The sequence below is a fragment of the Xyrauchen texanus genome, chromosome 17 (genome assembly GCF_025860055.1).
Source record: "Xyrauchen texanus isolate HMW12.3.18 chromosome 17, RBS_HiC_50CHRs, whole genome shotgun sequence".
Taxonomy (NCBI): Eukaryota; Metazoa; Chordata; class Actinopteri; order Cypriniformes; family Catostomidae; genus Xyrauchen; species Xyrauchen texanus.
Genome location: NC_068292.1, coordinates 25,382,285 through 25,404,649, shown reverse-complemented (window position 1 = coordinate 25,404,649; position 22,365 = coordinate 25,382,285). Strand labels below are relative to the sequence as shown.

Sequence of the window (22,365 nt, the reverse complement as noted above, 5' to 3'; positions counted from 1 at the left end):
TTTTTTTTTCATCCCAAAAATGCGTTTAGTCTGAACGGAGCTTACGCGCTTGAACTGAACACTTCTGAATTTTGAAAATGGGCCAGTCAACCGTTAAAATTCAGAAACTGAGCTGTAGCTTTCACAGACAGAGACGTAGATATATGTACATGTATTAAAAATAACATAAAATATGGAAATGTGTTGCGTTGTCGTGTTTTTTAAGAGTTCGAGTCTCAAGATGTTGTTTACTATACCAAGAAATTCACTTAATAACCAATTTTAATTAAAATTTTTCAATCTATACATTCAGCTTCTGGTGTTGATTAAGCCTATAGTTTTTTTGCAGTATGGCTAATTCTGGGTGGTCTTGCCAAGTAGCCTAATGTTTTTACCAATCCATTGCCCTGCCTTTTCTGCCAACTCGTTTCCATGAAATCTAAGGGCATGTTTACACGACAACGATGTACTAAAAACGGAAAAGAACGGGGATCGTTGTCAAAACGATCCCCGTTCACACAGATCCACGAAAAATAAAAAAAACGCTGTATTATGCATGCCAGGCCAGAAGTGAAAGCATCCGAGGCAAGTAAACGTATAGTTATAGTTCATTTCATGCCAACACATTTACTGTTGATAGGGTAATCATATATTGTTATTTTTTATATAAAGGAAAATTAATTTAAATAAATTCATTATATTAAACTTTTGCATTTCATCTTGAATTTGATCATATTTAGACTTAATTAGATTTTTATATATATTTATTTAATTATATATATATATATATATATATATATATATATATATATATATATATATATATATATATATATATATATATATATATATATAAATAAACACTTTATATAAAGTTAACTTTTGGGAAAACATAAACTTCATTAATCTGACAAATTAAGAAAATATGACATGGCTTTTGGAGCATTTGCTGCCAGGTGGGGGAAGAAAAAAAAACATGACTTAATACTTAAAGCCATTAGTGGCTATAGTGATCCATTGATTTAGATGGATCTAGTCTGTAATCCAGTGTTTAAACAAACTTAGTTTTGAGATGTGTTTCACAAGTTATGTATTTGGATATATACTGTACTTAGACATCATCAAAGACTGTTATTTATCAAAGTTTAGCTTTTTTTTCAAACCACTTGTCTTGAAGTGTCATTTTTGCAATAATGTTACATTATTCTTATTAATTATAATGTTTTCAATTATTTAGTCAATAGCTGCCAACTGTCCCAGACTTACCTGTTCGTTCCTGCCGATACCAAGCAGGAATGGTGCTGGATCCAGCAGGTTCTGTGACCTCAGGATAGGTACTTGTGGTGGTATTTAGAGCAAAAATTCACAATCTATCTAGCCTAAACACATCTTAAATGTACAATCAGTAATTTTATCCTCACTGAAAAGTAACTCTAACCTAACCCAATCCTAAACATGAATTAAATTGTCATGACACAGAAGAGAGGACCCACAAGCAGGATAAACAGTCAATGTGTTTTACTGAAATGAGCAATAAAAACCAGAGTAAACTGTCCAGGCAGGAAATGATCAACGAAGGAGTAGTTCAGACAGTGTGATGAGGAAATGACAGGCTGCAGTGGCACCAGAAGAGATGAAGAGATTGGACACCTTGGTGGAGGAGATGAGGAGATTGATGAGAAATGGGTAGATGGTTGCAGAGCATGATCCGAATAAATCCAACAGGCACAGGGAATAATGACTGAGAAAAAACACTAAAGAACAAAACAGGACCAGCAGGAGGTAGGACACACTGCGCAAACTCACAAAAATAGTCTGGTAACAAACAGCATACACAAGGGAGACTGAATAGGGGAGAGGAGATGAGACACAGGTGCCACCGATCAGTTAAAGAGCGGCATGAACGAGCGTTCTCATGAAAACGCCACTCACGTCAATCACGTGGCACCCGAAGCCACACAAAGGAATCAGGATGCACGCAGACCAACAAAACAAACCAAATCATCTCACCAGGATAGTGACAAAATATGTATATTCATATTAAATGAAACTACGGTAATATCAGCATTCAACTAAACTTGTTTTATTCTAGATGGAGCGGGTCACCTCCTTGGAAGACGTCATATTGAGATCACATGAATAGCCTATCTATCTGTCTGTCTGTCTGTCTGTCTGTCTGTCTAGAAAGGTATAAAAGGAAAAAAGTTGTTGTTGTCATAGAAAAAAAGTTTATTAATGTGCAGTCTACCAAAAGACAGTGCTTTTACATTTAGTTGTATGAGGTAGAATTTAAAATGTGTTAAAATGTAAAATGTCAGTGAGTCAGTATTCAAAAGCAGTAAGATGTTTGTTTTCTGCTTTGTTGGTGCAGAGGTCACTTGAACTGCGATAACATTCATATGTTTGTTCTGAATTGGGTGAATAATAAATAATTTGAATAAGTTTGATTGTCGAGACTTGTTGATAGCACAATTGTTTGTCTTGCCAATATATATATCACACACTCTGAAGTATGAGCAGTAATGTCTCCTGTCAGGATGAAGTGTTTCTCTCTGTCTCCCCATGACAATGTCTTCCTGAGAGGAGTGATGAATCCAACACATCACTTTCACAATCTTCTTCTTCCTTCTCCTTTCTTTTCTCTCTCCTCCACTTGTTTTACAGTCTCTGAAGGCCTTTCCAAGGCCACCCCACCTAAGAGAGATGGGAATGATGCTTCCTCAAACTTGGCTTATATTCACTTGTGTCCTTTTTAAGATCTGTCTCTAGATGTCAGTACAACAGCAACTAAAGTTGCTTAGCTTAGGTGTTGAGAGAATGTGTTACTTTCCTTGGGCTAATGAAATTGATGAATGAATTGTAAATTGATCCAGGTAATGAGTTAGAAAAAATATTACAGTCATAATAAGTATACAGGGTGCCAATCCCTGGATTAAGATGAAAAAGTTAGTTATGAAACTCACTGTGTCTGCCAGAAGGGGAAGTGGAAGGACGGGTGTGTTTGGAGAGTTCCTCACATGTGACGGCAGGGTGAAATGGGAGCAGTAATAGAATAACAGAGACAGCACTTGTAAGCGATTTGTTTTTGCATACTTTTTCGTAATACATCATGCACATATAACTAGCAGGGTAAAGACAATATAAACATAGAAAATCATAATATTTAAAATAAAGGTCAGCTGAATCTTGCCCCTCTATATTTGTGAAATAATTCTTCATGTCATACCTATCTGAGGAGTCTTTAGTTTGACATGGCAGGTTTTCTGACCAGGGTCTGTGTGTGGCTTCCTGGGGAGAGAATAAAATGTCATGTTCTGAATACAGTTGGACATAGCAGGTAAGAATGCTCTTAACATAAACAATAATATAATAATAATAATAATAATAAATGTATTTTATATAATACTTTTCCCAAACTCAAAGTGCTTTACAAGCAACAACAAACATAAATACATCAAAACAAAACATTAAAACAATACAGCATACACAAAGCAAGGCGAAATTACAAGCACAACACAAAGAACCAGGAGTCAAACGTATAGTTCGAAGTGAACATATGGATTTGCACATGTCTGACCAAACAGTTCAAACATAACGAGTCATTGGGTAAACAATTACATGACCAGAGTATTCCCTTGCTGAGTGGGGGCACCAAGCAATGCGCATTGACCCGCCGCATCACCCACGCAACAGAGCCGAAGCAAACATTTCTTGTGATAATCAGTCTTTTTTTATTATTATTATTTAGCCATCAACCACTGAGGACCATGCACATAGCAAAGTGGTATGGGAAAATCATTTCAGAATCAGAATCAGAATCAGCTTTATTGCCAAGTATGCTTACACATACAAGGAATTTGTCTTGGTGACAGGAGCTTCCAGTCTACAACAATACAAACAATACCAAAAACAGCAGCAAGACATAGGTAATTAAAAACAAAAAAGAACACAAAATAAATAATTTTTTAAAACATGTTTTAAAAGTTTAAATAATTTCATAATTAGGTTACCAACCACAATCACACAATGTTGCTAAATCTAAATCTAGTTAAAATATATATTAAGGCCCTGGCACACTCAATATCAACTAATATGACCTTTATGGCTAAACTAATATGAATATTAAAATGTGTTATCAATAACTTCATGCCTCATTCTATAATTCACACGAGATCAGTAAAATTAGCTATTTTAACCACTTGATGATGATTTAAATTAATATATACAGTATGCAGTAGATAACATGTGAATTGTCATGTTTACCTTTTACATTCATGCTGCTAATGCGCTATCCCACTAATATGCGGCAATAATATGCACCTGTTACACTGCTATTGTAATTTATGACACTGATACTACTGTAAAGACAGGTGTATAAAAGAATATTACTGGGCAGAATACAGACAAAAGAATGATAATAGGTACCGATATATCTTGTTTATTTATTTTTGGGCAGATGTGTGAATGGCTTTTGGCTGCAGATGGCACATGAGTGAAGCAGCATATCATAAAACAGAGTGAGTGGGCAATTCAGAGTATTTGAGTAGATTTCATTCCTTTTGTAGACTAATTATACAAAACAAATCATGTGACATGTTCTTGGAAACACGAATGATCATACAGATGTAGGTATGGCACCAGTTTGCTAATAATTCTGCATGTCAGTGTGTTCATGTTGACTGATCTTAACTGACTGAACAGGAATTAGTTGTCAGCCTCAAAGTATGTGGAGCTTCAGGTCACACCTGCTGATGACGTGGACCAATAGGTGTTTAGCAGCCAGTCAGAGGTTTTTCTGTAAGTTCGCCCTTACGAGCTATTATGAACCACCGAAACAAACACAAAAACATATTTTTGCATGTGGGATGTTATGATATGATTCTTTGATTTCGACTGAAGTGTGAAGGGGCCTTAAATATATTGCCTAGATATAAAGACAAACAGAAAGACCCACAAAGCTAGACTGAGCCATGGTCTTTGTGCCGGAGCCAGATTTGGAGTGTGGTCTAGGTGAGGGATAGGGGGAGAGTGTGCTGTGTTTTGGAGGAAGAGGAGGAGGTGAAAGGCTGGATATCTGTAATAGTAAGGGAAGAGAGAGTGTTAGATTAATAAAGCACTATAGACCTTAGTCAGGGTAGACATCATATTTAATTTGACGCAAATGAAAACAACAGTGTTTCCTTACAAAAATCAGAGGTCTGGCAAATCCCTGTGGCAAACATGCCAAACATTTGCCACTCATTATTTTCACATGCAAACGAGCTGTGCGCCAAACTCCTTATTGTTGCCACAGGTTTGCCAATAGTTGCAAATTGTCCATTGTTGCCAAAATTAAGGTTTGCTGTAGATTCACCACTACCAGTAAAACTCTGACAGACAGTTTGTGTCAAATTGCAAAGTTCATTTGCAAGTGAAAATAATCAGTGGCATATTTGCAGCATGTTTGCCATAACTTTAGATTTTTGTTGAAAGGTACCTTGAAGCCAAGAAACACTAGAAGAACATCTTTCCAAAATTGTCAAATGGACAAAAACTTTGATACGTGATCTAGAACTAGGGGCGTTTTAAGGTACCTCTGGGCCCATGGGATCGCTGGTCCGCTGAGGCCCCCTTCAAGATGTTGAGCGGGGTGGGGTAACTGCTGTGTACTGAAAAAAGCACCACACGGACGCTTTTAACGGTTGCACACTGTCTACAACCTCGTCTCCTGATGGAAGCATTGAAACACACTCCTCGCACTGGGCCCCATGGGAGTTGTAGGCCCCTGGGCTTCAGCCCGTATAAGCCTGTGTGTTAATGTGCCCACTGCCTAGAACTATTTAAGTACAACAACCTATTTTCTGGCAATTATTTTCTTAAACCCTTGTTTTCATTTGTGTCAAATTAAATATTGCATCTAACCTTGGGACACTAAGGTCCATAGTGGTAATGAATTTAAGAATCACTTTCACACCGATCTCTTAATCTGATAACCTTACTCTTACCATTGCACTGATTTTCTAAGCAGATAGTTTCTTAGTAAAGAAGCTTAAAAAAGCAAATTGTGTTACTGGCAAACATTAGTATAGACACTGCTAATAATAAAGGATATGTAGGCTCTTGTGATGAACAAAACCTGTGGTTACTCTGCTAGGACACCTGTGTGAACTTCATGGGAACTGACTTTAAATATATAACATAAATACTGTACTTTATATACTTAAATTGACATTGAGAACAGGTGGTTAAAAGTGAATGCAAAAATGGCAGTGTTGTAAAGTTAGTTTTGAGAAAAGGTCTAGGATCTTAAGATGCTAATTGGTTTGATATTTTGCTATCTATACAATATAATATATAAATATGCAATTAGTAAGTGATTAAAAGTTTTTGTAAACACATAACAACAAAATCTCATTGAACTTGTCAATGAAATAATGGAGTAGTCCGTTGAAACCATTAAGAATGGGTTTAAGTATTCACAAGCAAAGGTTTCCTGAAGCCACAACTACACACTCTCACCTTTTTCATACAAGCCAGTTGTTTCATCACCAGCTCTATATCCTCATGATCATCCTCTTCGTCTTCCTCCTCTTCCTCCCTCCGGCTATCCCTACTGTCTCTCGCTGACTGGAACGGCTCAATGAGGATAGACTCAGTGCCTCTGATGTCACACCGGCAGTAGGGGCATGTGTGTCCGTCTGACTTCTGTATGACATAGTTCACATAAATATACATAAATGCAATATCTACTGCACAGGGTTAGTAAGGCTTAAGATTGTTGACTCTAGTTCTTCATTCCCACCTTAAGAGGGCATCCCTACACCACACATCACACCACAAGAAAGGTTAGCTCACCGCTTGATAGCTTATCAGTGTGAGTTGTACTAATATTTGTATGTGTTTATTTATAGAAAATTGTGTTAGATTAACATTAGAGCTGCAGAAATGCATAATGCCACTTTCATTCTTTGAGGTTAACGTTATATCAGTATGCAATCAAGTGCAACTGTGAACTTGAGAGCAGTGGAAAAACAGTCAAACATACACACAACTTGATCAAACACAGGCAGGAAGCTACAGCCAAAATGTTAGGTCTTGTTGAATTGTGCTGTGACAAACACTTAATTTCACACAATACCACACGATAAAAGTCATCACAGTCTGAATGACTGAGGAATGTTAGGTTATGTTAATTTTTTATAATTATAAAATTATTATTTTCTAAAAGAGTTTCCAATAAATCATGTTTATTATGTTTGATCAAGCAGAAGGCAAAACACGCAATCTGTACATGTAATCATGTATTGTACAGCAAGAGAACCGCTTGCGTCTGCAGAGAATTGATTGCGTCAGTGAATGTGCATGTGAATAGGAGATAGATCTAATGGTTTGAGCACAATTAGAACAACAATATACCTGCCAGCCAGTCAGGCAGGGCTGACACAGCAGATGCCCACAAGGCTGAATGCGAATGTTCTTGTCTCGCTCTGTGCAAATTTTGCATAGCTGAAAAGTGCTGCCAATCTCACTATATAACTCATACTGCTCCTGGAGAGAAACATTAAACAAAAGAAGAGAGCATGATGTCCAGGTAGCACACAACAAAAAAACATGCAAACCAGACATTAGTACAGAATCTCTTAAATGTTCTTTTTGGTGACAGTGTATTGTTACCTCTGTAACTTTGACTCGACCCTTGTGAGCTGGATTGCACATGTGGGTAAGGTCAGGGTTTACATCATGCCCATCGGGGTACAAGTAGCTTCAAATATAAGTATTAAAAATTAGAACTTTAATAACTATCCCAATACTTGTCATTGTCGGTCTCAGGAATATTTCAGCAGTGGATAAATCCATATTAAATATGACTTATTGGTCTAGTAGTGGTAAAATGTTCACTTTAAGGGCATCCAGAATCGCCATTCATTATAACATACAGAAACAAAATGAAAGCACCTGCTCAACAATTGTAGATGTTTCTTCTGTATTATTCTGTATTGTATATAGCTCTGCTGTCAGCTATTTCAAGTAGTGGGGACTTGAAATAGCTATCAGCCATGGCAAAATAGCTTTTGCCATCAGCCATGGCAAAAGTAAATTATGCATATGAATACAAAATATCTAACCCAGTAGCATTGGAAACAAATGGTGCTGTATAGAATGAGATGGGTCACTGGTGGAAGGCAGAATATGATGGCTTTAGGAATGGACGTCCTGCCTTATGGTGAAATGAGCCAATCAAATGCTTTTTTGATAGAGACAATGCCAATCAGGTTTCATCGAGAACATGCATACACATTAACACGATCAACCATGCAAAATATCATTTTTTAGACTGATAGCACAATATACGATGCACTTGTGAAATTTTATTACTGATTTGAAATATCATATTTGCTCACAATCTTGACCAATCATTTTGGAGATTTTGGCAATTCCAAATTCAAGAAGATGGGAGCTGTATTTGTATCCAAAGAAAATAACATCCCACAGGCTGTTCGAACTTTAACGTTGAGGAGCACCTGGTGTAGGGCCTTCACCCGTGAGACTCGACCGGGCATAGCCCTGAAAGAGCAACATGGGACTGTGCAGCTGTGGACCCACCACCCATGGCAGGAGACATAAGGGTCCGGTGTAGCGTGGATCAGGTGGCAGTCGATGGCTGGTACCTTGGCAGTCCCGGCGCCAGGGGCGGGCATTGGGGGGCCTGGCCCACCCTGTGAGTCACTAGTGCCCGCCCTGGACGATCCTGTCTCCCTTCATCAACTCTACGTCACATCTCACATCTCATTTAATCGCGATCTCACAAAGCTCTTTTATTATGCAGCATGCAAAATTCAGCACTGAACAAAAACTCCAATGTTTTGAGCGGTGAGTGGATTTTGTCTGAAATGCATCTGATTTGCCATTGCGTTTTAGAAATCAACACATATGTCTGTGATTGGCTACATTGCACAACGCTGCAAAAACACGTTATAGGTTAATGAGAACATCTACTTATGCTTGCGACTGTAAATCGTTATTTTGTTTAGATGTTCTTATTGCTTTTGTGCAATAGATGAATAACAATGTATTTGTTTTTGGATGTTTTATTTAGATAGGGAGTCCCACGAATCGTTTTATTCTCCCGCAACCCATTACCGCCTGCGCCTGCACTCGACCATCAAATCTAGTCGTAAATGTTAGTAGTCCCGCGGGAGTCGACCAACCACCAGTCCTTGCTTGTTTGCACTTTTATTTATATTTTTTATCAATAGGCTACTGTAACTTTCGTTACAAGTTGGTAAGTTGTCGTTTTGTATATACATGATGAATAAACTCCTGAATAAAAATAAAAATGTGTTTAGCGTCAGTTATGAATTTGAATAGCGTCAGTACATTATGTAACAGGCTACTATCGATCATTATCATTGTATCATACATATTCAATTCATAATCGGTCATATCATTTAATGTTATTATGCAATTAGGGAATTAGGTTTATCTCAGTTGTGCCCCCCTGAAAAAAATGTAATGCCCGTCCGTGAATTTGTGTCTGGCGCCGGGTCTGTACCTTGGCGGTCTGATCCTAGGTTGCTGAAGCTGGCTCTTGGAACATGGAATGTAACCTCACTGGTGGGAAAGAATCCCAAGCTGGTGTGGGAGATGGCGAAATACCGGCTAGATACAGTCGGGCTTACTTCCACACACAGCTTGGCAATCCTAGGACAAGCTGGAGAGATTATATCACTAGGCTGACCTGGGAACTTCTCTGTATCCTCCCAGGAGAGCTGGCTGAAGTGGCTGAAGAGAGGGAGGTCTGGGTATCCCTCCTGCTCAGTCTGCTCCCCACAACCAATGAGTGGGAGAAAATGGATGGATGGACTTTTAGCAAAACGGTCTAAAGGTTTTTTTTGGTCAGTTACTCGCAGGTTGACAAAGGTGTTCTAGCAGAGCAACCACAGGTGTAGTTCATCACATTAACTTTGGACATATTCCTCTAACATTTGACAACAAGAAAGTGTCCAAATAAAAAAAGGGTCTAAATAATTATTATTTTTATTTTAGTTTCGAACAGAACATTTACCATTTCATAATTTAAAACCATTTAAAGCCTAAATACATCTTTTATTAAATGTTTTGCTTGAAACATATGCTGGTACTAACATTCATTCAAAGTAAATGCCACCATGGTTTGATATTTTATAATATGAAGCCAAGATAATAATGCATTTGTAAGTGAGGCTTAAATGTTAAAACACTTTTTGGGGCCACTGTTTTTACTGCTCTAGATAATTTAAAAAGTTAAAAGTTGTGAACTCACCAGCCCTCCATGAAACCTTGAATGAGTGCTTGGCAGAAAGGTCTATTCTGGGGAATAGTTTGCACAATGCTGCCATCATTGGCCACGTGACCAATTGCCCACTGACCCATTTGTGTGCAACTGAGGCGGAAAATGTAGCTGTGGACACACAAACAACCATTTAGAGTTAAACCATAAGTCTAAAGTTCAAGACTTTACTATAAATAATTTCAGTAGAATTGAGGTATATTAACTATAGTGGTTAAATTCAATGTCTCCAACCCTGTGTCTGAATTAATTTTAAGATGGCCTTAAACCTTCTCTAGATTGCCCAGATTTAACCTCTGGACTCTCAATAATTACAGTATTTATTTTTGCAGACCCCGCATCTCATTGTGGCTTGACAATTCTCTGCTGGGTGTAACGTTGATGCTGGTGGCAATGGCAATGATGAAGATGGAGTGATGAACCCAAGTGCAGTTTATTAAACAAAACATGAAATCCAAAAACCCTAACTATAAATGTGAACTAAACATAAACATGAACTTGACTTGAACTAAAACTGGACTTGACATAAACTTGACATAAAGACTAGACTAGACTTGACTTGACTTGACTTGACATGGCATGAACAAAACAACAAAGTTACATTCACAATACTTGGCAAGAGACAATGGCAAACATGAGGGCTTAAATGCACAGACATTGGGTAAAACAAATAACAAGAAAACCAATAAACAGACAGAACTATAAACAAGATAAAAAGACTAATAACTTTAAACCAATGACAAACTAGAACTGATAAGACAATTAACCAATGAAAACAAGACACATGAACATGGAGGGAAACATGAAATCACATGACAAGGGAGCACATGACATGAACAAGAACTAAACTTTTCAAAATAAAAGACATGAAATACATGAACACACACATTACACATTACACTGGGGGTCTTACCTGCCAGGACGATGTCTGTAGTGCTCTAGTCGGACCCTCACCTGGTCGTAGGTGAGAAACGCCATGTATCCAGGGTGAGTTACTGCTAGCTGATTCCAATTCCGTAACAAAGTTGACCAGGGCTAAAGGAGGAAAATTATGTTGTGTTATTTTTTGAGTGATCATAATATGGAAAAGGAAAGAAATTGCAAACTTAAGTAGCATTTCTCACGTGAGCAACCAAAGCATATTATATATACTAAGTATACCTGAAAAAGCCTTGTGAAAATATCAAACTCAAATATGGATATGTGATTGTTACAAGTGAGATCAATTGTGGACTTCAAAGCCATAGCCTCCATTCCCTCTTCAAAGTAATGAACCCTCCTCAACTGCTGCTTAAAAATGTTCCACTGCACTATACACCTGAGAGAGAGAGAGAGAGAGAGCGAAAGAAAGAGAGAGAGAGAGAGAGAGAGAGAGAGAGAGAGAGAGAGAGAGAATTATAATTAATAATTCTAAACACTAAGTTATATTTAAATTTTTTTTTCTTTCATACTTGTGTCCAAAGGCTTTCCTCCAGAAATCTTTGGCCTCTGTCTTTGTAACCATATAGGTATCGCCCTGAAAGTGTCCCCCAGGAAACATAGTTTGCAGCTCATACAGCATGTGGCTGAACAGAAGTGACATCTTTGTAAGATTTCTCCTGAAAAACAGAGCAAACTAAAATGTAAGATTTTTTATATAAATATGAACAAAAAGGTTTCATGAGCACAAATATTAAACAAACATTGTCTGCATTTCTGTTTGGATAAAGAGAGGGCAAATGTACAGGAGCACTGTGGTGCTTATTTGCTGATTTTTGTATATATGCACATGCAGTACTTCATTTTTTCTGGATATGTGATTTCCTTTATAATCATGTTTTATTGTGTATACACAATATATTCTTACACTTGCCAAAATACAAGCATGAAAAAAAGAACAATACTATCTAACTACTAGAGACAGGAAGTCACACTTTCATGCTTCCTGTCCTTAGTCATTGTGGTTGGGTTGAAATACATTTTCCATTAGTTATTGACCAAAACTGCTATGGTAACATCAGCATCCTCTACAGCATGGCACAAAACAGCACCTCTCATCTGTTATAGACTTTGCACCAACAAATCTCATTATAAGAGAGATGCTCTTCCAAATTAAGAGAAAATAATGATATGTATAGTGGGCCCCAAATGGTATTTTGACACTTCAGCCACAGTTGTGACAAAATGCATGAATGTCTTTGCTTTATATAATCAAATATCAAACCAATTATCATTTATTAAGACAAAAAGTATTTGGAAAGTTTATGGATGTCAGACGTTAGTGGAACATGTCCAAATATGTGATGAAATACACCTGTGGTTAGTCTGCTAAAGCACTTGTGCGATTTTAATACATCCATTAAAAATGACCTTAAAAGAATATTTCCCCCAAAATGGAAAGTCCTCAATCATTTATTCACCCTCACTTCATGCCAGATGTGGATCACTTTCTTTCTTCTGCAGAACATGAACAAAGATTTTTAGAATAATATCTCAGCTCTGTAGGTCCATCCAATGCAAGTGAATAGTGACCAAATCTTTGAAGCTCCAAAAAGCATGTAAAGACAGCATATAAGTAATCTATAAGACTCCAGTGGTTTAATCCATGTCCTCTGAAGCGAACCAATTGGTTTTGGTTGCAAACAGACCAAAATACAATTTTACCTATAAATCTTGACATCAAAAATCTGCTTGGTGATCATGAATTCAAGCTTGAATATTGAATATTGAATATTAATGACAAATATTAGCACTTCCTATAGCGCTATCTATCACTCTTTGCATGCGTCAAGCACTAGGAAGTTTATTCAAGCTTGAAATCAAGATGGTTCTTAAAGACTGCAATGGCAAAATGTACAGTGAAAAGGGAGTTATTATTTTGTCAGTTCCATTGACGTTCACAGAAGGGGGCAGCAAGGGTGCGAGGTGCACTTCTGGTCATCCAGAAAAAGGAAGAAATTAAAAAAAAAAATATATATATATATATATATATATATATATATATATGAAAATCTCGTAATAATCTCACTATAACAGTAATTAATGTGTCATTATGAGATTTGTTTGTAAATCAAGGGTCTGTTAAAGAAAATTAAGTAAAGGTGCCTTTAACAGCATGTGCTACAGCAGATCAGGGGTGGATTCTAATCGCAAGTGATTCTCCCTATACCCTACTCACACCGAAGTGCAGAGACATTGAAGTGGGTGTATGTAGTGAATGTAACCTTCATCTTGTGGAAGGGCCCTTTCGAGGAAAGATTCATTTTCTAATTTTTGTAAGCTTTCAGCTTTCAAGTGGCATCCCCTCCCGCAGCAGTGCCCTTTAAAGTGATAGTTCACCCAAAAATGAAAATTCTCTCATAATTTACTCACTCTCATGACATACCAGATGTGTGTGATGTGACTTTATTGAAGATTTTTAGAAGAACACAAATGAAGATTTTTAGAAGAACTTCACAGCTCTGTAGGTTCATACAATGCAAGTGAATGGGTGTGAATTTTTTTAATCTCCAAAAAAGCACATGTAACCATTTTTACAAAACATTATGGACTTACAGATCTGAAATATTCTTCCAAAAATCTTTGTTGGTGTTCTGCTGAAGACAGATATTCATACACATCTGGGATGGCATGAGGATGAGTAAATGATGAGAGAATTTTCATTTTTGGGTGAATTATTCATTTGAGACTATTTAGTTAAAAGTAAAAATAAAAATAAGATTAAGAAAAAGAAAAAGAAAAAAAGTGAAGAAAATAGAATTCCAGCATCATTTGTTTGCAGATGTCACTTGGTTTTGTTTTGTGTTATATATGCAATGAAATGTATACATTTTTAAGTGTCCAAACGTGTCTAAATGTAACGCTTGTGTGGGAGGAGAAGGCAGACGGGAGGTGTGGATACAATCGCAGCTTTATTAATGAACAAATAATAACTGTACAAACACGGGAAAAATAAAAAAGGTCCACAATGGGAAAAGGAAACTAAAACACGGGGAGACCTCGAACGAACAAGATACAGGAGCAGCGAACATGAACAAACATCAACTTTCAAACAACGATCGACATGGACTGAACAAAGAACCAGGGTTTAAATACAAGAGGAACAAACAAGGGAATGAGGGACACCTGGGGGAAACAATCAGGGAAGAAGCAATCAGGGGAACACCAATCATAAAAAGAAACTACAGAGGACTACAAAGACCAAACAGGAAACAGGAACTAAACTAAACTTCAAAATAACAGTACAAAACCAAAAGACAACAGTGAACGTGACAGAATCCCCCCCTCAAAAGGACCTGATTCCAGATGGTCCTAAGAAACAAGAAAATAGAAAAAATTAAGGAGAGAGGGGCTAGAAAAGGGGGAAAACAGACAGACAAAAGGGGGCACAAGGGGCAATTAGGCAGTCCATGGGGGCGTAAGGGGCAATCAGGCAGTCCATAGGGGCACAGGGGCCAATTAGGCAGTCCACGGGGGCACAGGGGGCAGGCAGGCAGACCAGGGAGGCCGAAAAGGCGGGCAGGCAGTCTATGGGGGTGTGAGGTAGGGCCAGGGTCAGGTGGCCTGGGGGGCATCCATCGGGTAGGGACAGGTTTAGGAGGCCAGGGAGGTGGCCACCAGGTAAGGACCGGTTTAGGGGGCCTGGGAGGAGGAGTGGCCACTGGGGAAGTTGGCAGAGCCAAGGAGGACTTCTGAGGCAGAGCAGTCGAAGACTTGGGTGGAGGCGCCGCAGAAGGCGTAGGCGTAGGCGGTGAAGGCACGGAAGGCGGAGCCGAGGGAGGCTCAGGAGGCGGAGCCATGGTTGGCAGAGCTGTGGGAGGCTCAGGGGGCAGAGCCAAGAGAGACTCAGGAGGCAGAACTGAGGGAGGCTCAGGAGGCAGAGCAGAGGGAGGCTCAGGAGGCAGAGCCGAGGGAGGCTGAACCATGGAAAACTCTGGAGGCTCAGGGGGCGGAGCCGTTAGAGGCTCAAGAGGCAGAGCAAAGGGAGGCGAAGCCGAGGAAGGCTTAGGAGGCGGAGCTGAGGAAGGCTCAGGAGGCGGAGCCGAGGAAGGTGGCGCCGTAGGAGGCTCTAGAGGTGGAGGCCTGGAAGGCTCTGGAGGCGGAGCCGATGGAGGTGGCGCCGCAGGAGGCTCCAGAGGCGGAGGCCTGGAAGGCTCTGGGGGCGGAGCCGAGGAAGGCAGTGCCATAGGAGGCTTTAGAGTCTCTGGGAGCAGAGCTGTAAGAGGCTCGGGAGGCGGAGCCGTAGGAGGCTCTGGAATCTCTGGGTGAAGAGCCGTAGGAGGCTCGGGAGGCGGAGCCGTAGGAGGTTCGGGAGTTTCTGGGAGAAGAGCCGTAGGACGCTTGGGAGGCGGAGCCGTAGGAGGCTCGGGAGGCGGAGCCGTGGGAGGCTCGGGAGACTTGAGAGGCGGAGCCCTGGGAGGCTCGGGAGGAGGAGCCCTGAAAGACTCGAGGGACTTGAGGCGGAGCCCTGGGAGGCTCGGGAGGAGGAGCCCTGGAAGACTCGAGAGACTTGAGGCAGAGCCCTGGGAGGCTCGAGAGGCGCTGACTCTTGGACGGGCATGACCACTGGCGCTGGCTCAGGGACGGTCGAGGCTACTGGCGCTGGCTCAGGGACGGTCAAGGCTACTGGCGCTGGCTCAGGGACGGTCAAGGCTACTGGCGCTGGCTCAGGGACGGTCGAGGCTACTGGCGCCGGCCCACTGACATCGGGGGCTAATGGCTCTGGCTGGTTGACCGTGGGTGACGCGGGCTCTGGCTCGCTGACCGTGGCTGACGTGGGCGCAGGCTCGCTCACAGTGGCTGACGTGGGCGCAGGCTCGCTCACCGTGGCTGACGAGGGCGCAGGCTCGCTCACCGTGGCTGACGAGGGCGCAGGCTCGCTCACCGTGGCTGACGAGGGCGCAGGCTCGCTCACAGTGAAAGGCGTGGGCCGGGAGGCGGAAGCCCGTCTTCTCTTCCTCCTCCGGGCAAACGAAGTGGACCATGCAGGTTCATGGGAAACGACTGGTGCGAGGGTTTGCTCGCTGACAGGTGGGGCAGGCGTGATGGGAAGAACCATGGGCGCGTGGAAGGTCACCACTGCGGGAGGTGAGGTAGGGTCCTCTGCCACACCCACAGTGAGTGGCGAGTCGCTGACCAGCAAAGTCTCTTCCATGATCTCCTGCAGTGTCCAGCCGCGCGATGCCAGTGGCAACCGCTCCTTCAGCGAGGGGTTCAGGTTACCCCAGAAGAAGACCACCAAGGCCGAGTCCAGGAAGTCGGAGATGTTTGCCAGCTAAAGGAAGTCCCGGACGTGGTCTTCTACCAGTTGGTCCCCCTGCTTCAAACAAAGCAGCTGGTAGTTGGCCTGCTGGACCGCTGGATCCATTTCTTGGTTCGATCGTTCTGTAACGCTTGTGTGGAAGGAGGAGAAGGCAGACGGGAGGTGTGGATACAATCGCGGCTTTATTAATGAACAAATAATAACTGTACAAACACGAGAAAAATAAAAGGTCCACAATGGGAAAAGGAAACTAAAACACGGGGAGACCTCGAACGAACAAGATACAGGAGCAGCGAACATGAACAAACATCAACTTTCAAACAACGATCAACATGGACTGAACAAAGAACCAGGGTTTAAATACAAGAGGAACAAACAAGGGAATGAGGGACACCTGGGGGAAACAATCAGGGAAGGAGAAGCAATCAGGGGAACACCAATCATAAAAAGAATCTACAGAGGACTACAAAGACCAAACAGGAAACAGGAACTAAACTAAACTTCAAAATGACAGCACAAAACAAAAGACAACAGTGAACATGACAGAATAAAAGAAACTACAAAAAACCAAAACAGTAACTAAACTAAACTTCAAAATAACAGTACAAAACCAAAACACAACAGTGAACGTGACACTAAATACTTGTGGTTACTGTGTGAAAATACAGTGTTGAAAGTATAGCAAAGCACAAAACCAATTAACAGAAATGAAAACAGAGAAGTTCAAAATCTAAAGGCATATGTAATATACTGTATACTGTAATGTTTCAGAGTATCAATTTGATCAGAATGATGTAGTAAGATGTTTTAAGACTTGCACTGCTTGAACTGTTGTACTTGTTCTGTTGTGGTTATTTTGAGTTAGTGTGTTGAGAAGCGTAATTTCTCTAAGTGCTAAACTGACCAACTGTGTGGCGTGTTTGCAACTGAATCTTTCCACTTTGACAATCACTTATGATCTTTTTTCTCACTCTCTCTGTAGGCCATTTCTGTTACATGCCACAAACCCCTCCTTTTTTCTATTTTTCTACCTTTTATCTGTGTTGTTAGAAGAAATCACACTTCTTCTGCAAGCCTGACTGCATTCGTAAATGTTCTACCACACGTGCACTGTCCTGTCCACTAACTATTTTGAAATGCCTTGTAGTCACAAATCAGTTGAAATGAGCATAGTTTACCCACATGTACTGTATTAGATTTGTGTGGTGATTTGGTTTTCTCTTCTAGTGGGTGAATTAAATGAATTAGCCAAAGAATATACAGTACACCCTGATTTAATTAGTTACAAACAGAGAGATATACTATTTAAAGTAAACTTTTTGAGGAATTTGGTATGAACTACTGTATATATACTCTTTATGAAATACAATAAACATATATAAATGAGGGCAACATGTGTGTGTATTTAAAGTATGCACGCAGTCATACTGCAACTGCTTAATGACAATTACGTTTCGTAATGCTTAATGTCCAGTTGTGAGGTGCATGCATTGAGAAAATTTTAATAAACTTCTGATCAGCTGGAAAGCAATTCACAGATCATTGGTTTATTATTAAAATATATTTATTAGGTTGGGACACCACTCAACTAAGTACCCTTGAGGATACATTTGAGAAATTACTCAATTAAAATCCAAGTATCTAGCTAAAAATATACTTTAGTGAAAGTAAAAAAGTATTTACTTTAAATGTAACTTAAATACTAAAAAAAGTACATCTCTGATGGCTCATTTAACACTTTTAAGAACAATACTTTTAGCTACATTTTTAAGGAAACAAACTCTTTTGCATTTGTCTATAAAATAATAATAATAAAAATTCCAATCTTAAATTTTCTTGATTCAGGCTTAGTTTAAAGAAATTAATCGAACCATGAGATCAGTATTGTGAACCGAATCGTGAGATGAGTGATCCGTTGCACCCCTATTTTATATATATTTTTGCAACGTGAATGATAATTATTTATTTCAAAACTGTGCAATCTGTAGAAGTAGCAGGCATAGAATAAAGTGTATGATTAAAACCGTCAGTGTTTCACACTTCCTGCTCATAGTTTTGAATGAATACATCACATTCTGTTGGGTGGTCAAGTCGCACAAATATTTCAATGTATCCAACACTCAGATCCGAAATTCTGCCTTTGCATATGGTCAGAACTCCACATAGCCGCTGTGTGACACTTCATTTGAAATGACTGACCTCTGGTCTGTCGTTTGTCGGATGCAGTGAAAAGGCGGCTTCAGTCCAGTAAGATGAAAGAAAATGATCTGGAAAAATGTAGTGAGTACTTTTCAAGTTTTAATAAAATTGTAGGGAGTAAAATGTAAAATTAAGTAAAAGTATTCTGTTTAAATTACACTTGTGTAAAGTGCAAATCCCCCCAAAGATAATGCTCAATCAATTACTTTACACCTCTGTTAAAAAGTGCTTTTTCTTTGGTTATATTTTATTTCACATATGTCACCAAGTAATCCCGGACTGAAAAGACCTGCTTTTGGTGTCCACTGCTATGCTGGAAACATAAAATTAAGATGCTGGCTTCCATTGCTAGGGGGAAGTTTCCCCCATTTCCACGATAATGGCACACTTTACACACACTGATCATTAGTAGTCACGGCAGACCAGTGAACTCACAATGAGGACTAAATAGCCATTTCTTTGAAAAAATAGCCGTTTATTGAGATTTAAAGTAAGCCAATTTGTTTGCAGTTAGGTTGTTGGTAAGGTGGTAGTTACTTGATTTGGAACTTTTCTATGTAAAACTGATGCGAATTTTCCAGACATTGAATATTGCCGTCCCGTTATATGCTTAAGGCTACCTTTATCCATTTATTATATTTAAATAGATACCTATTCATTTATATTATCAATATATTGCCACACACTTTCTTGCTAAAGCCACTTGCTTCTGTTTAGAGGTACATTTGGTGGACAGACAAGATGTTTTGCAAATAAATTTTAACTGATGTCTGAATTAAAACTCGTTTTGTGTTTCCACCTCAGCCTCACAGTGTGTTTAACTTGAGAATAGACTAAAAACACCCATAGGTTCAATATGAGATATACTTTTATCTGTAGGGAAAGGGCGATTTAAAGCCCAGCATTAAAGAAGATTCAATGTTAATTGAAAATCTTTGCATGTATCAACATTGTCCCAACAGTATAGTTAAAAGTGTTTGGTGGACTCTTAATGATCTTAAATCTATTTTGAGAAATTCAAAATTACACATTGTACTGGCTATTAGTGTTTGTAATTATTTTATAATAAATCTCTGTACTTAACCCCAATTTAAATTAACAAGTGTTTTCCACATTGTATCTTTAACTAATGATTTAACTTAGCCTGTCTCTACCTGGCATTTTACAATGATCTGGATGAATGAAGATCATTACAGACATGTTGTAGAACCTGTTTGCTTGTAGGATTGCAAAGTAGATTACATACAGTATAATATCACCAATGAAATGTATTCACATTATAAAGGAATTTTCATGCTATACTAAAGATTTTCAACGATAGATGTTTTGACCCGTCTTTGAGATTTTCGAATTTTGAATCTTCTAAAGAAGAATGCATATACTGTACACAACTTTGACCAGACTAAAACTGACCTTCCAAATTCATGGGTTTGTCTTACCTGCAGCTTGATGTTTCTTCAAACATCTTTTCCCTGCCCTCCTTGAAGAGTAGTACAGCTCTGTCTATCTTGTTCAACAAGTGTCGGATATGGATCCTAAGATACTCTCCCTCGTCCCCTCGTGGCACAGCCATCATGGTTCCCCTGTAGGGCGCCCATACTTCTGATAGGTGGATTGCAGTCTCTGACAATAGCTCAGGAAGGTATGGTGGGCTATTTTTTAGACCCAGCCTTGGGTCAGTGCACAGTTTATGCAGTTTGTCCAGTCTCTTAAGAACTTTATCCAGAAGTTTACGGTCAGCGCTGGTGGGGGAACCGGTCCCCGAACTTCTTGCCGTTGCCATTATAGATGCTCAAATAGAAGCGCTAAGTGCAAAGACTGACCTCAAGCATCTAGTGAGCCACACGTGGAGTGCTAGCCAGCCTGAAGAGTCTGAATTAACAGTCGACTAAGATAGTGTTGACATTACTCACTTCCTTCACACAATTAAAGTGTGGGTGATGTAGATGTCCTCTGTGTGTATGTATGTACACATTTATGGTGATCACCTAGTCACCTAGTTTTAATTAGAAATGACATGAAAAGATGAAAGTCTCAAAGGCTAGCTTGTCAAACAGTCAGACACAATAACAATTGGTTCCTTTGCATCTCCATTATTCTCAGAAGAGAGATCTATATTTAGGTTGTGTGATTTATCTAAAACCACTTCCCTGGTAACTCTTTGACCTTTTATCATGGATGATGATAAAAAGTACTTTAAACAAGTCTTTTTTCAAAGTGATCAATCATCTTACCAACACAAAATGTGTATGTTATCCATGAGTAGGTCCCCGAGAAACTTTTGTCATCATTGCCACTGACCTATGTTTTCACACGCGGAACAAGAAAAGAATAGCACGCTTACCAAGCAAATGTGCAACCCCTTACCAAAAATGATTTGGGTTGGTTTCAGATGTCCTCAAAAACAGGTTATTGCTCAAAAGAAAAAAAAGTCCAATGTTCTTGTCATAAAAATCTGTTGCCTTTCTGAAGGGCAATGACTGACACGTGACAGAATGTTTAAAAATACTTGAAATACCCAAGTTCAGCTCTCAGTTCAACCAGCCTCCCGGTCTCACCGTCACTCCACCCATTCACATTGACATTTAGTACTCTTCCTCAGCCATGATCTCTCCCATCCAGATGGCTTCTATCATTCTGTCTGACTGTATCTGTATGTAAATGATTAGTCCTCAATTTTGAAGAGGCACGCACTACGTTGGTTAAAGACAGGAACTCATTCACCTCACTTTCTCCCTCTCTCTCTTTATCTGATCAGTTTCCGGGTAGATAAAGGCAGACAAACAGGTTTGTTTTCTTTGTGTGAGAGCCTTGCAGCATGGGTTGTGTGCAGTTGGGACACTGTTTGACATCTGGGGTATTGGACAGGCCATGTCAGAACAACAAGAGACAAGAAGGAGGGAGAGAGGTTCTGTGCTGTGACTGTTGTAGAGTTGGGCTAATAATTAGGCTATATTAGACTAATACATAAAATATACATTTAACACTAAGCTTTACAATATTGGCATGTCTATTCACGAGTTGATGTGTATTTACCCATTTGAATTCCGTGTATTCCAATTCATATAGTAAATATTGTAAGGTATAATTAATGCCTATAAACTAAAGCAAAAATAACTAATGATAAAAACAAAAACTGAACCATTACCACTACGCAAATCAAAGACTAACCCCGTTCAGACAGATACAAACAAAAACCAAGTAATGGACTCTGATATCAGTCTCTTAATAACAACCAGCGTTCACTGACAATATGTTATATTGGGATTTACTCACTTTTTACACAAATTGGGCTCTTTTGCCCTCTAATGGAGAAATAACGATATAGCATCTGTTTCTCTGAAAACGACCAGTGGAAATATTCCCTTTGGCGCTATTTATTTTTTGTATTGGTTTATTTATTTGTATATATATGGGTAAAAACTTATTTGAGCATTCATTTTATTTAATTTTTGCTTCTTTGGCGAATGTTTCCTGAATGCTCAATAATCCATATATAAATCCAGAATAATTTTTTCGAAGTTGTAAAATTTGGTGATTGGTGATTGGCATGCCACACTCTTTATCTTGTCAAACACAAAATGCAATCTACAAGCTACTTTAAACTGCACAGTTGCATCTTATAAATCACTCACAC

General features: G+C 39.4%; 1 protein-coding gene across 1 annotated transcript; it reads right to left on the bottom strand.

The window, feature by feature from the left end:
- Nucleotides 1-3,189: 3,189 nt before the first annotated feature.
- Nucleotides 3,190-21,470, bottom strand: LOC127657652 (E3 ubiquitin-protein ligase CBL-like; the record flags this gene model as incomplete). Its single annotated transcript, XM_052146512.1, has 11 exons — nucleotides 20,963-21,470; nucleotides 20,168-20,724; nucleotides 11,740-11,886; nucleotides 11,450-11,606; nucleotides 11,202-11,323; nucleotides 10,262-10,399; nucleotides 7,633-7,720; nucleotides 7,375-7,506; nucleotides 6,478-6,663; nucleotides 4,934-5,053; nucleotides 3,190-3,267 (listed from the first exon to the last, which is right to left on the bottom strand). Coding segments are annotated over exons 2-11 (1,512 nt in total), but the record flags the coding sequence as incomplete, so codon positions are not given.
- Nucleotides 21,471-22,365: the final 895 nt, after the last annotated feature.